General features: G+C 37.4%; 1 protein-coding gene across 10 annotated transcripts in view; it reads left to right on the top strand.

The window, feature by feature from the left end:
- LOC131691372 (F-actin-uncapping protein LRRC16A) overlaps nt 1-14,393 on the top strand; it is a 110,205-nt gene that overhangs the window by 74,523 nt on the left and 21,289 nt on the right. For 8 of the 10 annotated variants that reach the window (XM_058977706.1, XM_058977705.1, XM_058977703.1 and 5 more), the window contains 11 exons: nt 2,198-2,385; nt 2,455-2,532; nt 3,059-3,945; nt 4,011-4,263; nt 5,728-5,903; nt 5,971-6,133; nt 6,190-6,261; nt 6,448-6,468; nt 6,540-6,786; nt 13,493-14,236; nt 14,297-14,356. In XM_058977706.1, the coding sequence (XP_058833689.1) occupies nt 2,198-2,385; nt 2,455-2,532; nt 3,059-3,945; nt 4,011-4,263; nt 5,728-5,903; nt 5,971-6,133; nt 6,190-6,261; nt 6,448-6,468; nt 6,540-6,786; nt 13,493-14,236; nt 14,297-14,356 (2,889 nt within the window). The remainder of the gene's footprint in view (nt 1-2,197; nt 2,386-2,454; nt 2,533-3,058; nt 3,946-4,010; nt 4,264-5,727; nt 5,904-5,970; nt 6,134-6,189; nt 6,262-6,447; nt 6,469-6,539; nt 6,787-13,492; nt 14,237-14,296; nt 14,357-14,393) is intronic. The other 2 variants (XM_058977701.1, XM_058977698.1) reach the window with 1 other exon arrangement.

Raw genomic sequence — 14,393 nt, 5'->3', positions numbered from 1 at the left:
TTTGTGCCGGAATAACGAGATATGAGGCGATAAATGCTGGCTCGAAAGTGTTTATTTTGCTAAGCGCCGTTGCGTCCTGTTTCGATTCACTACGCGAGTGAGGCGGATCAGCAGATATTTCAATAAGGTGATTTTGTTTTAATTAAAAGTTGGATTTAGTGGATAGTTCTGAATACGTATGTGCACAACAAATAAAGAATATAACTTGAGTTTATTTTTGCACACCTGTTTTAGCCAAATCGATATTGTCATTATCTCATATGCTTGGTTCGAAACCAAGGGGTACGAAATAGGGTCACAATAGGCTCTACTGCCATAATAGGCACATCACCCTAACCGAAATATGAAACATGAAAACCAATAGGCTCTTTACCCTACGCAGCTACAAAGCACCGTAAACATGGATTAACAAGTTAGAACGCACACGCATGCATAAAAATAAATAGATTTTTTTCAAACGCAACACTCTTAAGGTTCAAGTTACCTTTTTTAAGCATGTGTTAGAATTGAACGCTTGGTAGTGTGCGTAGGAAAATTTGTGTTCAGCTTTGCCACCGGATTATCCATTTAAACCTTTTTAAAACTCTAAAAGAAGAATATCAGTCGATTTATTAGATCATCACGATTCAATTCATGCAAAATACCTACTGAAAAAACCATCGGCTTAGCTAAATGGTGGTTTTGAAAAAGTGGCTGTGGTTTTTTCATTGCGCAGTTGTGTTGCGTACCCCAGCTCGGTGTGGTAGTGTGATAAAAAATCACAGCCACTTTTTCAAAAGCACCATCCAGCTATGCCGATGGTTTTTCCAGCAGGTATTTTGCATGAATTGAATCGTGATGATCTAATAAATCGACTGATATTCTTCTTTTAGAGTTTTGAAAAGGTTTGAATGGATAATCTGGTGGCAAAGCTGAACACAATTTTTCTTACGCATACTACCAAGCCTTGAGGTAACTTGAGCCTTAAGCAGCACACACCGTATTGAATTAAATCCAAACCACCCCGCCCACCCACTTTGCAAATCATTAGGGGCCCTTAGACGAGCAATAAAAGTGTCATTACTAAGTAGTGTCATTACTGGAATTGTATAGGAATTCCATCATTACTCGCCTTACACGTTCATTAAAAGTGACATTACTGCTCAGTAATGACATTACTAGCGCCTCGTGTAAGGGGCCCTATTCTGTGACACCGTGCTGGTACCCGAAAAATCCGCACACGGCCACCGCTGCCGAAAATGCATAGCCTCTACCGCTTATTGTAGTGCCCAGACGCTGCAGCCATGATCTTACCCGTTCGACATAAGAACAAAGACTGATTCAAACGGGTACGCGTCACCTCTATTTATAAACTAACCGTATATGGTTTAGTCACTTAGGTGCGAGTGTGTGCAAATGCCAACGTTACCGAAAATAGATAGCGCTTATTGCATCGCCCGGAGACGATGTTGCTCGTATGGGATAAGAGCAACAACTGATTTAAACGGACATGCGTTGCTTCTATTTATGACTTTTCGAGTTTCATTGAGCAACTAAGCTGCCCTCTCTTGACGGCTGTGTATGAGAAATCTGCCTCACGAATGGTAATTTTCCCGTTTTTCGTGAACTTTTTAATTTTACCAATTTCCAAAAGTCTACTTTTATTGGGGAGATATTAAATTATTACCAATATTTAAGTTAGGTGTTTCTGAATCGGTTGGTGTATGAATGATTAAAATCCATTTAGTAATATCGGAGTTATAATCGTGCAAACCTTACATAGTTTCGTTACATGGGAGATAGTTTAGATTTTAGAATGACACCTAGCCCCAGATAGTGGAGTAAGACATTTTTAATGTCAAAATTATTGTTTCTCAGAAAATGTTTTCGCAATTTACATAAAATTAATCAATGAAATCCTTGAAAATAATCTAAGATAATAGATCAAATGTATCAATTTGTCTTCGAGAACCATTGTATCGTTGCATTCAATTATATCACCCTAAAAGCAGTTTGCGTTCAAAAATTTGCCCATTAGCATAATATGCATTGTTTTAGATTATATTATTATCCATTATTCTATCAATTAAGTCCCCGCTGTAATATATTGCTTGATGTTGCATTTCGTTTGAACCATTGTGACATTTTCTCTAGCTCTGTTTTCCCTCAAACGCGCTCCTCAAAATGTTGCTTAGTAAGTGAAATATAATGCTTTCAGGTGCTGGTCACTTAGCAGGTCCGATTGCTAAAATTTCCAAGGGCGTGTCCAGATTAGCGCTCTCTCACTGTGGGTTAACATCAAAGGGAGTGAATCAAATAACTCACTCCTTGTCGTTAAATCATAATATTTCCAATTCACTGACGTATCTCGACTTGAGTGGAAACAATTTGAAAGATGATGTGAATGTAAGTAGCATTAAGCTCCCGTTGAGCAGTGTACTGTAATTTATCGTCAACTTCATTTTTTATTTACAGAATTTATACAACTTCCTAGCTCAACCAAACGCCATCGAATATTTAGATATTTCCAGAACAGACACAACTTTAGAAAGTGTACGTAGTTTGTTTGTGTTTGAAGGGTAACACCACCGTAAATGATAAATCTGTGTTGTTCATAATTAGCTAGTGAAGCACGTGCGGAATTTTTAAACATTTAGGTTTTGGTAAAATTGCAAGCGTTCGAAGATAACTTCCCTGAATTGAGTAGCTTAAAAAAGTACTGTGAAAATTTCAAACAAATATGATTTATTATTTTTTGATTATTTGATATTTGCCACTTTTGTACCGGTTAGAAAATATTTACCCCTATGTGGAGGGTTGGGACTCGAACCCAAGTGAGCTACGTACGAAGCAATCGATTTACCAACTACACTATGCTCGCCCCATTTGATGAAATGTCTTCGCTGTGATTTCTAATGTAACAAGCAAAATTCTAATTAAAATAATATTTAGCTTAGCCGATATCGGTACCACACATTTGACACTGTGCTAATTTAGAGCAAACATAATTTTTCAAAATATATTGTAGTCGTGTCACCCTCTAAAATAGTTCTGCAACCTAATAGCTTATTTATTGCAGCTCTTTGGTGCTCTACTTCGAGGATGTTCAACACATCTTCTTCATTTGAACGTGTCGCACAACTTATTTGGTACGAAGAAAGGAAAAGAAATTCCTCCCTCTTTTAAACAATTTTTCACGAGCAGTCTAAGTTTGAAACATTTGAACATTGCCAATTGCAAGCTGCCACTGGAGGCACTGAAACACCTGCTACTGGGACTCGCATGCAACGAATCGACAGCTGGTCTGTACTTGGACCTCAGTGGTAACTCACTTGGATCGCAAGGTGCTCACGTGCTAGAGTCCTGTATTCACGGTGTTCGTGTTCTATCGAGCTTAGACATAAGTGACAACAATCTTGATGCCGAGATGGCTTCAGTGCTTACTGCCATAGGAAAAAACCCTTCGATTAGAGTATTACACATGAACAAGTGCTTTACCGGAATGAAGTTGAAACATATCGCAACAGTAATGGATGCGTTGGTAAACTTGATTCAGAAAGACGATTTTCAGTTACAGGAGCTGGTTCTTTCGGAGAATAAGCTGAAAAACGATCTACATAATTTTATAAATGCTCTTGGTAGCAATCAAAGCCTGCAAGTATTAGATATTACCGGAAATTTGATGGGCGACATTGGCGCAAGATTGCTAGCAAAAGCGTTGCAAATTAACAACCGTTTGAAAACGATCTCTATGGATCGGAATAACATTACATTGCAAGGATACGCCGATATCGTGTACGCCTTAGAAAACAACTATTCGATGAGAAATGTCCCCTTTCCTGTGTTTGACATAGCCCCTTGCCTGAAGCAGCACCCGGAACGAACGGATGCACTCATGCGAAAAATGCAGGAGCTTCTATTCCGCAATGGATGTGGTCTGCGGAGAGGTAATGGGCAGGGATTTAGGTGAGCTGTTGTAGTACTTACCGTATTTGAAGATCATGTACATTTTTGACTTTCGTTCCCGATAGATTACAACATGGATTTTTATTATCATCAACACACCAAATTTTGGATAAACTTGTAGCAGAAACACAAGAAACTCTATCTATGCGGCAGAACTCTCTGGAAGGTAATTTATTAAGATTACTGGAGGACGCCGAAAACTGCAAACAGCTTCTTCCAAAACTTCAAGAATCGGTACGGTGTGATCCTCATCCCGTTGAGGTGCGATTAGGAAAAATGAAAACTGAACTCACATCAGCAATAAAAAAATATCTTGAGGTAAAAGATACCGCCAACTACTTATAATTATATATTACATGGTGCTACAGTGATTTTGTACTTTTCAGGTGATCTAGTATAGGTTGTAGATCTTATCAAATGTAGAGATGCACCGAATAGTACTATTCGGCTTTCAGCCGAATACCGAATATTTAATGTTTAATTATTCGGCGTACCGTATATTCGGCTTAAGTTAAAATCGGTCGGTATTCGGCCCGAATATTCGGTCGACCGAATATTCGTTGCATCTTTAGTATTTTGTACATACCTATGTATTTTCTTTTATTTCGTTTCTTTTAAATATTTCATGAATATTAGACCATTACTTATCATATTCGGCCGAAAGTCGGTTTTTATTATTCGGCGTACCGTATATTCGGCTTAAATCAAAATCGGCTGGTGTTCGGCCCGAATATTCGGTCGACCGAATATACGGTGCATCTCTAATCAAATGCACCGCGAAACAATGTTTGATACCTCAAAATCTTGGTTTATAACAAAAAATATTTATTGGGACTTTCAGCCTTGAAAACTAAGTTGCGCTGTCATTCTTCAACCGGTTTACAATTTTTCAATTATCCTGGAAAGAAGAAGTTATGCTCTTTTGTTAAAAAATACTAGTTAGTTTTGCGATTTTTCCATGGAAAATATGAAAATTGTTCGATTTCTGCATCTAACGACCAATTTATGATCATAATCGGTTGAAAAATGCCAGATTTTTTTTTTCAAATTTGAACCTTGCTCGTATGAAATCTTAAGGGGATAGAGAGACATTATCGCGCACTTTATGGCTATTTTTAAGTTTCATATTCATTTATATTTTCCAATCTCAGCTTTAAAGTTTACACACATACTTTTAAATGTATACGTAATCGAGCAAAAAATCAATTTTTTGAAAATGTTATATGACTGTCTTCTTAATAGGTTTGTTCCAGTACCAGGAGAAACTGGTGGTCTTTTTTCTTCTGGTAGCAAACCGGAGTAAAAAGGAGCAAGTATTTTTGCTCCTGCTTACTCCGGAGTGACTTCCTTGTACTGGAACAAACCTAATATATCTGCCATTTATTCATCTGATTTTTATGCAAAACAGGTCGTTAGGTGCGAAATTATGTGTTATCTCTGAATTTTCATTAAAACAAACGCTTTCTATTACAATATTGCACAATTTCATGTTGCACAGTATTTTTAACAAAAGAACATAACATACGATACATTTGGAAATGTATATTCGGTTGAATGTGACCGCGTAGCAAAGTCCTTATATAGGAAGGTCCTAGCATGCGTCAAAACGAAAATTGCTTCTGTGCTCGAATGTATGACAGTTTCTGCGGGCGAATGGTAGTGTCAGCGTCATCAATACCACGTTTTAAGGGGATCAAACATGATTTTGTGTTATATTTTAGGTCACTTGAAAAGTAGATTTTTTTTATTTTGTGGTGTGTTTATCATTACAATATTTTTAAGGAAACGATGGAAACAATGCTTCGAACAGGCATTGAACAGTGTCCCAAAACCCTTGGAAACCAAACAGTGATAGCAGAGCTTCGGAAAGGCTGTGAAGAAAGATTGGTGATATCTGACGAGTTCTTGCAAAACTGTTTGGTAAATAGCGCTGGCAGTGAAATAATAAACCGAATTAGGTGTGTATGCATAGATTCATTAGCATTCACGAAATTTTACTATTTTACAAATATTTTCGACTTACAGCGAAGTAGAGCAATCAATGGCTAGTTTAATCTCTGACCGTGCAACAGATGAGGTCTTGGATGCATTAACTCGCTACAAACGAGGGCTAGGAATCGCCGACTCACCACACAGCTTTACCGATGACCCACAAACACCGGATGCTGCGAGAAGTCGATCTAGTCAGGTAAAATACAATCAAATCAAGCGTTTATGATATATAATTATGCATTACATTTGCAGGAATCTGATGGTGTAGTCCATTTTGAAACCCGTGGGCTAGATCTACCGAAATTAGGCTTGGATTCGCCGACTGTGAGTATCAGTTTATATGCCAGAAAAAATCATACATTCATATCAATCCATATCAAGGCATTTAGTCATTTCCATCATACCTTTTTGCTTTGTAAATATATATTTTGTATATCAAGATCACTATCATCTGAAGCATATGCATTTTTGATACGTATTTTTCATATGTACGCTCACTTCATCCTTCAGAAGCTGGAATATTTGAATCTCGTAAGTACTGTATTTAGCCAGGAGTGAAACTGTAATTAATAGAATAAATGATTGAACTTTCATCCTGACAGGCAACACCACAACTACAAACTAAACGCCGTTCGGTTGCAAGAAAAGTTCGTCCCCAATCGGTAGTCGGGCTTGGCATAGAAAACCTGAGCCTTACCCACATTCCAGACTTGATGGAAACACCTTCGCCGGAACGACATTTCAGTGTGAGCAAGGAAGAATTAACGCCCGAGCAGCGCGAGGATGAGTGTTGCGATTCAATTACTGAGCTTCCTAGTCAATCTTTAACGCTCCAGCATTTAGTAAAAAGTAAGTATGTATTATTATTACCACCCTGGGGGGAAGGCGGGGGGATTGCTGCTCTAATCTTCAGGCCATCACATCACATGATTTGGTATTCTTAGTATGTATAACAGACATAAAGATGTGACACAAGGTGCTAAAACGCACAAAAATCCTGTCAATCCTATTTTTCATTGGATTGTCTGCTCTAAAGATATTACCAAGAACGGGGAAGAAGAGAATCGATATTACCAAGAGCCGTTCATAAATAATGTCGCGTATTGACAAAACGAATATCACGTAACATCAATGACAGAGCAGTGGGATTAAGGCCAAGTTCCCCCTGGGTCGCGCCAAACTGAGAAGAAACATTAATTTCGGCACAGAGAACAGACATCCATCTCAAGCGTAAAAGTTGAGTAAAAGGCACATCCAAAGGTAATCGAGAGGTTACCACCAAAGGTGGTTCTGTCATGCCGTTTAGTGCGTGAGTGTTCCTGAATTGATATCCAAGTGATCATTCTAATTATGGGATATCCCAGCATGGTGGTCGTAATGCTCTAACAAATATTTGTTCAAATGACAAAACAAGCATTTTAAACTTGTTTGTTGGAATTTGGGTGTCTGTTCTCTATAACTTAGTCCCAACAATTAAAATCTTGTTTTTGATTTTCAAACAAAATAATCATTAGTACACACTAGAACAGGAATAATAACTGGCAGAATACATAGTTACAGGGAAATTAGTATTCGTGGACATTACGATTATCAGCGCTCTCTGATTTAATCAATAGTTGATTGATCCGCTTCATACCTAGCGGACCCAAGAGGAGATCAGGAACAAGACAGAAGTGGAATCAATGCGAAGTTTTAATTGCATCACTGACGATTAAACACGCATTGTTAGGAGCTTAATACATTGGACTGGACAAAATAGAGGACTTGACGTTACACACTTCGAGACAAACAGGCGCAAAATTTAGTCCTCCTCCCGAGCTATAAGCTGCAGCCTATCAGCCCGTTAAAAAAGAAAGTATGTATTATTATTACCACACTCTCATATTGTGACAAATAGAGATGCACCGAATATTCGGTCGACCGAATATTCGGGCCGAACACCTGCCGATTTTGATTTAAGCCGAATATACGGTACGCCGAATAATAAAAACCGACTTTCGGCCGAGTATGATAAGTAATGGTCTAATATTCATGAAATATTTAAAAGAAACGAAATAAAAGAAAATACATAGGTATGTACAAAATACTAGAGATGCAACGAATATTCGGTCGACCGAATATTCGGGCCGAATACCGACCGATTTTAACTTAAGCCGAATATACAGTACGCCGAATAATTAAACATTAAATATTCGGTATTCGGCTGAAAGCCGAATAGTACTATTCGGTGCATCTCTAGTGACAAATGTCAAAGTAAGCTCAGATGCCAAAATTCACATCATTTGGACAACTCTAGACTCCCGCCCACTTCGCTTGAAATTTTTGAAATTGGTGTTATGGGAAAATATAGAGCAAAAATATATGAAATGCTATAACTTTTGAAATAGCAATCAGACAATTACAATTTATACCTCTTTTTAGTATTTGAATGAAAATATTTTTATGTCTAGAAAAATACGGGAAAGTGGGGTACTGGGTCATTTTGGCCCGAAAATCCCTTATTTTTAATTATTTTTTCTGCTCCGTGATGCAAATTATACATATTTTGCAGTTTTTATAATGTGAAAAAAGCTCAGAAATCGAACGGAAGCTTTTTGACCTTTGTCCGAATACGAGAAGTTGGGGTTATAGGGCCTTTTGCCATTCATATTAAATTTTATCATTTTCTCGTGCATATATCTTTATTATTCTTCGCTCAATTTTTAAAAAAACTGTACCTTGTTGAACGTGGAAAATCCTTGGGAACAAAATAAAAACAGATTTGTTACCGGTAAAATTCAGAAACATCAAATTATCTGACATATAGTCTCGGTTTCACATTTTTATCATAAAATCGCACATATTAACTCAATTTAACAACAAATTTCTTATTTAATTCACTACTTTTAGTGTAAAATACGCTTACGGATCACATCAGAAAAGTTTCATGCCTGGCAAAATAGGGGAAGTTTAGGTATTAGGACATTTAATGAAAAAATGTGATTTGTACAGTTAATGTTAAAAAAAATCATTTTTCTGAATTTTGCCGCTAACGAATGTATTTTTGTTGTATTTCTAAGAATTTTCTGCGTTCAACAAGTTACATTTTATGAAAATTGATTGAAGAATAATAGAGATCGTATCGCCACCTGCGTTTTTGTAACTCGCCTTTCTCTTTCAAACATTTTGATAGGTTTGACATAAATAGTTCACAAAGAAAAGTAGAGAGTGGGGCACCCTTGGTTTGTTTGAAGAAGACATCTTGGAATGTGAAATAATTTTCTTCCATGCCAAGGCGAGTAAGTTTGATATAAGATCTTACTTTGCTTTTCCATAAATTGTAGCTATTTTGTTGTAGTGACCAATCCTCTAAGAGGTTAATTGAATCTTTTACACGGACACTTGGAAATAGTGCGGTCACGTCAAAGGAGACCATAATCTCATCGTCTTTGATTTCACCTGAGTTCTGAAGTTTGAGATTGAATTCTTGTGTATTGGTGGCAGATCGACTGGAAAACTTTTTTGGCATATTTTGAAATTCTTGTGCTAGCCATTTTGCAATTTTATGGGTTGGGGCACCTATTGATGAAATAATTTCCCTGATATCATTTCCGACCGACCGACAGTACACCTTTTAAATGACTGCGGTAAATCGTTCATCCCAGAGTTTTACCGAAGAACAATCGTCTTTATTAGATCAGGGACTTAATTATGCAATAGCATCAAGACCAAATTTTGAACATAAGTAATTATTGACCTAGAGACAGGTTTTCATTTTTCAACAATTAATTACGCTAGATCCAGGATAGCGGAAATAATTAAAGATAAAAGACTTAGCAATCCCGCAATTTGCTATAGACTGATACAGATATTGAAGGAGATTAAAAGTAGTAATCGAAATACCAGGTATCTGTTAAATAGTGATATGCAAGTGCATTTAACTACAAACAAACATGATAGAATTAAATAGTAGAAAAACATATATAAAGTATGTTAATTCCGCTAAGACCTCCGTTCGCGTATATATTTTCTTTCTTAATAGCAGTCAAGTTCAATAACCATTGTCCTTGCTAAGCATTCGCTAAGGAAATAAATCTAGTTGCGTCCTTCTTAACGCACTGGGGTACAAATGTTGCACTGGGATGCAAATGTACCCCACGCCTTCTTTGGGGCCGTTTTAAAACGAGAATTCGGCATTTACCGACCTGGGACCCTAAACATAATTCAATTTAGAGTTCCTAGTAAGAGACTCTGTAAGTGTTGGGAAATTATCAAAAAATCAAAAATCGGTAACGCATAAAATTACTACTAATTTTCTTACTCGATATTTACTATCAACCAAATCACGGATGAGTATAGCAATACAATGAAAATGTGAAATCCATTACGCCTTCTTCGATCTCATCATCGTGATGTTTTTCTTTCACATGTACTCATAAAATCATCTAAAGAGAAAATCAATCTCACCATTTATCAATGATGTGTGATGATATTGATTATTTTATTATGCGCATAAACTGCTATATCAGTTTCGTTTGCCATTTTTCAGTAGCTGCGATTGAACAACTAGAGCTGAATATAACTGGAGATACGGGAAAATAATTAGGGCCCAACACATTTGTTTAGGGGGAAAATGTTCTCGTATTCAGCGAGCCAAAATATTTATTTAATATTATAGTGCAAATAGTATATGTTCCTATACTATTAAACATATTTGAGTGTTAGGATTTTAGTTGACCAACAGCCCAACAGGGCTTACATCATGATCATCGAAGTCGCCAAAACACTAGAAACCCGGAAACTTCACACGGATTCTCTGCTGATAGGGAGTTTGAGTGAATGTAACACCGACTACACCAGTGTAGTGCATTGTCAAAAACGAAAATTAGCCATTAGCTGTGTGTTCTACTAATAGAGCCTACAAAATATGATGAGAGCATTTAGCCAGAGACATCATCCAACGCTGAGAAAAATTGTTCACGATTTTTTAATAAAATTTCTTCTACTCAAATGTGTTGCGTGAACAGTAATGGGTGACAACGGGCACATAAAATTGAAAACGAGAATACTAGATCAACATCACTCTCTGTATATCAAGTTATAAGGTTTGTGATGTCGGGTGGTAATAAAAAAAAACGATTATCATCGATGATTTTTTTCGACGGTGATCATTGATTTTCAATTTTTTGATTATGATTATGACAACACTGGTAAGAGTAGGAAACGGTGGTATAGCCAGTTTGCTTATAGCCTTCGTGGAAGCAGGTGTCAAAGTTAGCGTGGGGTACATTTGTAACCCAGTGTAGGTTGCCGATAGTGTTTCGTCAGGTTTCGTGCTGCCAGTGGAAATGTGATTCGTGACAATACCAGTTTAAATACTGGTTGTTTTACTACGGTAGTAACAATTAGTATTATATAATCGTTTTTAATCGTTTATATAATTAATTTAATTTAATTTTGAAGCGGAACAAAAAATCGGTCTCATTTTTGCTTATTTTAATTGTTTTATTGTTAATTTTTTATAGTTTTTCAAAGCAATGGCTCTCAAGTATAATTTGTGCACAATAACAGCTGTAACAGTAACATTGCGTGTTACCAATTTATTACTGGTCAGAAATTTTTTTTTTCATTTCAATTTCCGAAATGGGGTTTTCGTGATATTTTCCAAAGCCCGATTTTTAAACTATTACTCTTGAAAATAATTGCAGTTTTTCAAAAATATCGAAACTCCATTTTATACCGTATCAGGATCATTCTTTCAACTTTTAGAATCATATGATTTTTTTCAAATCGGTTAAAAATTCGCAAAATTATATTAATTTTTGTGAAAAAAAGTCAAGACAGCGATTTTTTAACTTTTTATTTTGTTCAAACCAATTTATGTATCATTGATTAAATAAATTCTGTACTTTCACTTACTCAGCTGTTTTCGCAATTAAAAATGAAGATAATGGTGTATTATACATTTCTTTTGTTTGCATTTTTAGCTGCGAAAATTGCGATCAAGCGCGTGGGGTACATTTGTACCCCAGTGCAACGTTCTAGGATGGAAAACGCAAGTGCAACGTTCTAGGGTTAAATGGTAAAACTCCTAGTTTTATTTTTTAATGCGGTGCGGTTGCGGTAACACCGCGTGGTAAATGCTCATTTCCCGCACCGCATTGGCGGGTGTCTCACCGCACCGCAGATATCGCGGTACGGTTGCGGTGATTACCGCAACCGCGACGAATCCTAGTGATTTTTGACGAAGTCAACCATGACATCGCAATAGCCAAGATAGACCAACTCGGCAGTAATGGACTTCTTCATGGTTTCGTTCCTATCCCCATGGAAGGCAACGCCAAATCAGGATTGAAGATTGTATCTACACTACTCCTCGGTACATCCGGCATCCCACAAGGAAACCATCTCGGAAAGTAATATTTCTCTTCAATGTTATTGACGTCAATATCAGATCTGGCCTTCTTTTCTCCGACGACATGAAGATTTTCCGATAGATACTGGATATAACCGACGCCGAATTTTGCCAGAGTGAACTGGACAGCTGTCATACGTGATGTGATATAAACAGAATCGTTTGAAACCCGAACAAATGTTTAATCCTCACGTTTGCGCGGAAACGTCATCCGATCCAGTTCAACTACCATTTGTTCGACTCGAGCATTGTAAGACATTCACGTCAAGGATATCAGAGTCATCATGGATTCAGCTCTAATGTTCAAATTACATACTTCATACATTGTTTATAAGGCCGACAGCAAAAAATAGGGACGAATACTGTCTTAAATCGCTTTATTGCACGTTGGTTCGCTCAACACCGGAATATTGTCCTGCTGTTTGGAATCTGTACTATCAGAACAGACTGGCCAACAATTGTTCATCCGCTTTGTACTTCGACATCTCTCATAGTGAAACAGATTTTAGCTGCCGAGCTACGAAATCCGTTGTCAGGTAATACAACTCCACATAAGCCCGCAATCGAGCACTACGTAATAACTTCCTGCAACTAACTTTCAGGAGAATCAACGGGGCTTCAGAGTATTTTTAACAGTGTTACTACCGCATTCGACTTCCACTTGACGAGGAATACGGTTAAAGTTTAGTTTTTATCTATCGCTTAATGCAACTAGTCTATTCTCAAATATAGTTACGCTAAGTAACCTACATTGTGGCCAAGTGGTCTTTTGATGTCTATACAAGCAAACGAACAAAAACCATATCTTCAGAAAAAATTAACAGACGATTTAAAAAATGTAAATATGTTGCGATTGTAATGATTATTCGCTAGCATGAAACGTCTAGCAGCCTCAGTAAAGACATTTTTTGAAAAGCATATTTGTAGCTATGTAGAACAGGATAAAAGTAGTATCGAAGTGCATAGCAATCCTATTTTGAAATAGTGAATTCACAACGAAACTTTATTTCTTGTTTGAGTAATTTTTGACATTCCACCAAATCGCCCTAAATATCTCAAAAAGGTGAGGCTGGAAATAGACTGATTCCACATTCGTTTTGCCGAAAAATAATTCTAAATTCTGAAAGTCTTTTCGCAATATAATACTTCTCTTTCTTCTAGGTCGTCCGAAGCGCGCCAAAACTCGAGCACCCAAGAAACCTGTACTTACGACTGAGGTAACAGCACCGCTAGTCAGTGATGGTATAGAAGCTTTTTTCAGACCAGGCTCTGCAACTCCCTCAACCCTCACTCCGTTGGTTTCGCCGACATCAGAGGAGTGTAGTTCATTGTCGTTCGTCGACAGTCCCACTTTAAGTCGCGATGATGGTGGTAGATTTAGTAATGTGACTTCAGGCGAAACAACTCCTATATTGGAGGAAAGAAGACCAATCAAGCTGGAGCGTGCATCACCACTTATGAAGAATGTTAATTGGACATCACGATCTCGGTCTACAGATACTTTAGAGAAAGTTTCACCGTCAGTTAACAGAAAATCTCCACTGGTCAAAAATAGTAACGAAGCTGAAAATGATCGAAGCAACTCAGGCAAAACATCTGAAAATAATGCAACTAAAGAAAAATCTCCCAGCATCGAATCCGTTAAAAGTCAACAATCCGAACTGCATCGTGCAGGAAATGGTATCATGAAAACACCGGTAATTGCGCCAAAACCTCGACCATGGTCGGTTCTTGGTCATGAGTCAAAAAATGAATTTAGCGCAAACGATTCGACGAAGACAACACCTGACGCAATCGATGATGATATTGATTTGGTCTTGATATCCGGTCAAACACCTGGTGGATCAATCGTCGGAATTACGCCGGGTGCCATTAGTGGTGGAAGCATTGTCGGTATCACTCGAGGTAAGAGTAGTTCGTTTAATCACCCCCAAAAATATGTGCACTTAAATCATTTGATTTCAGGTACTGCTTTGGAAAAGAAGTCAGTTAGAGATATGGCTGCCAGTCTGAATAAACTAGGTGGTTAGTATTATGGAAAACTCCTTTTATGCATGGTTTG

The sequence above is a fragment of the Topomyia yanbarensis genome, chromosome 3 (genome assembly GCF_030247195.1).
Source record: "Topomyia yanbarensis strain Yona2022 chromosome 3, ASM3024719v1, whole genome shotgun sequence".
NCBI classification, from domain to species: domain Eukaryota; kingdom Metazoa; phylum Arthropoda; class Insecta; order Diptera; family Culicidae; genus Topomyia; species Topomyia yanbarensis.
Note: the sequence above shows the minus strand (reverse complement) of the source record. Positions and strands in the feature narration are given on the sequence as shown.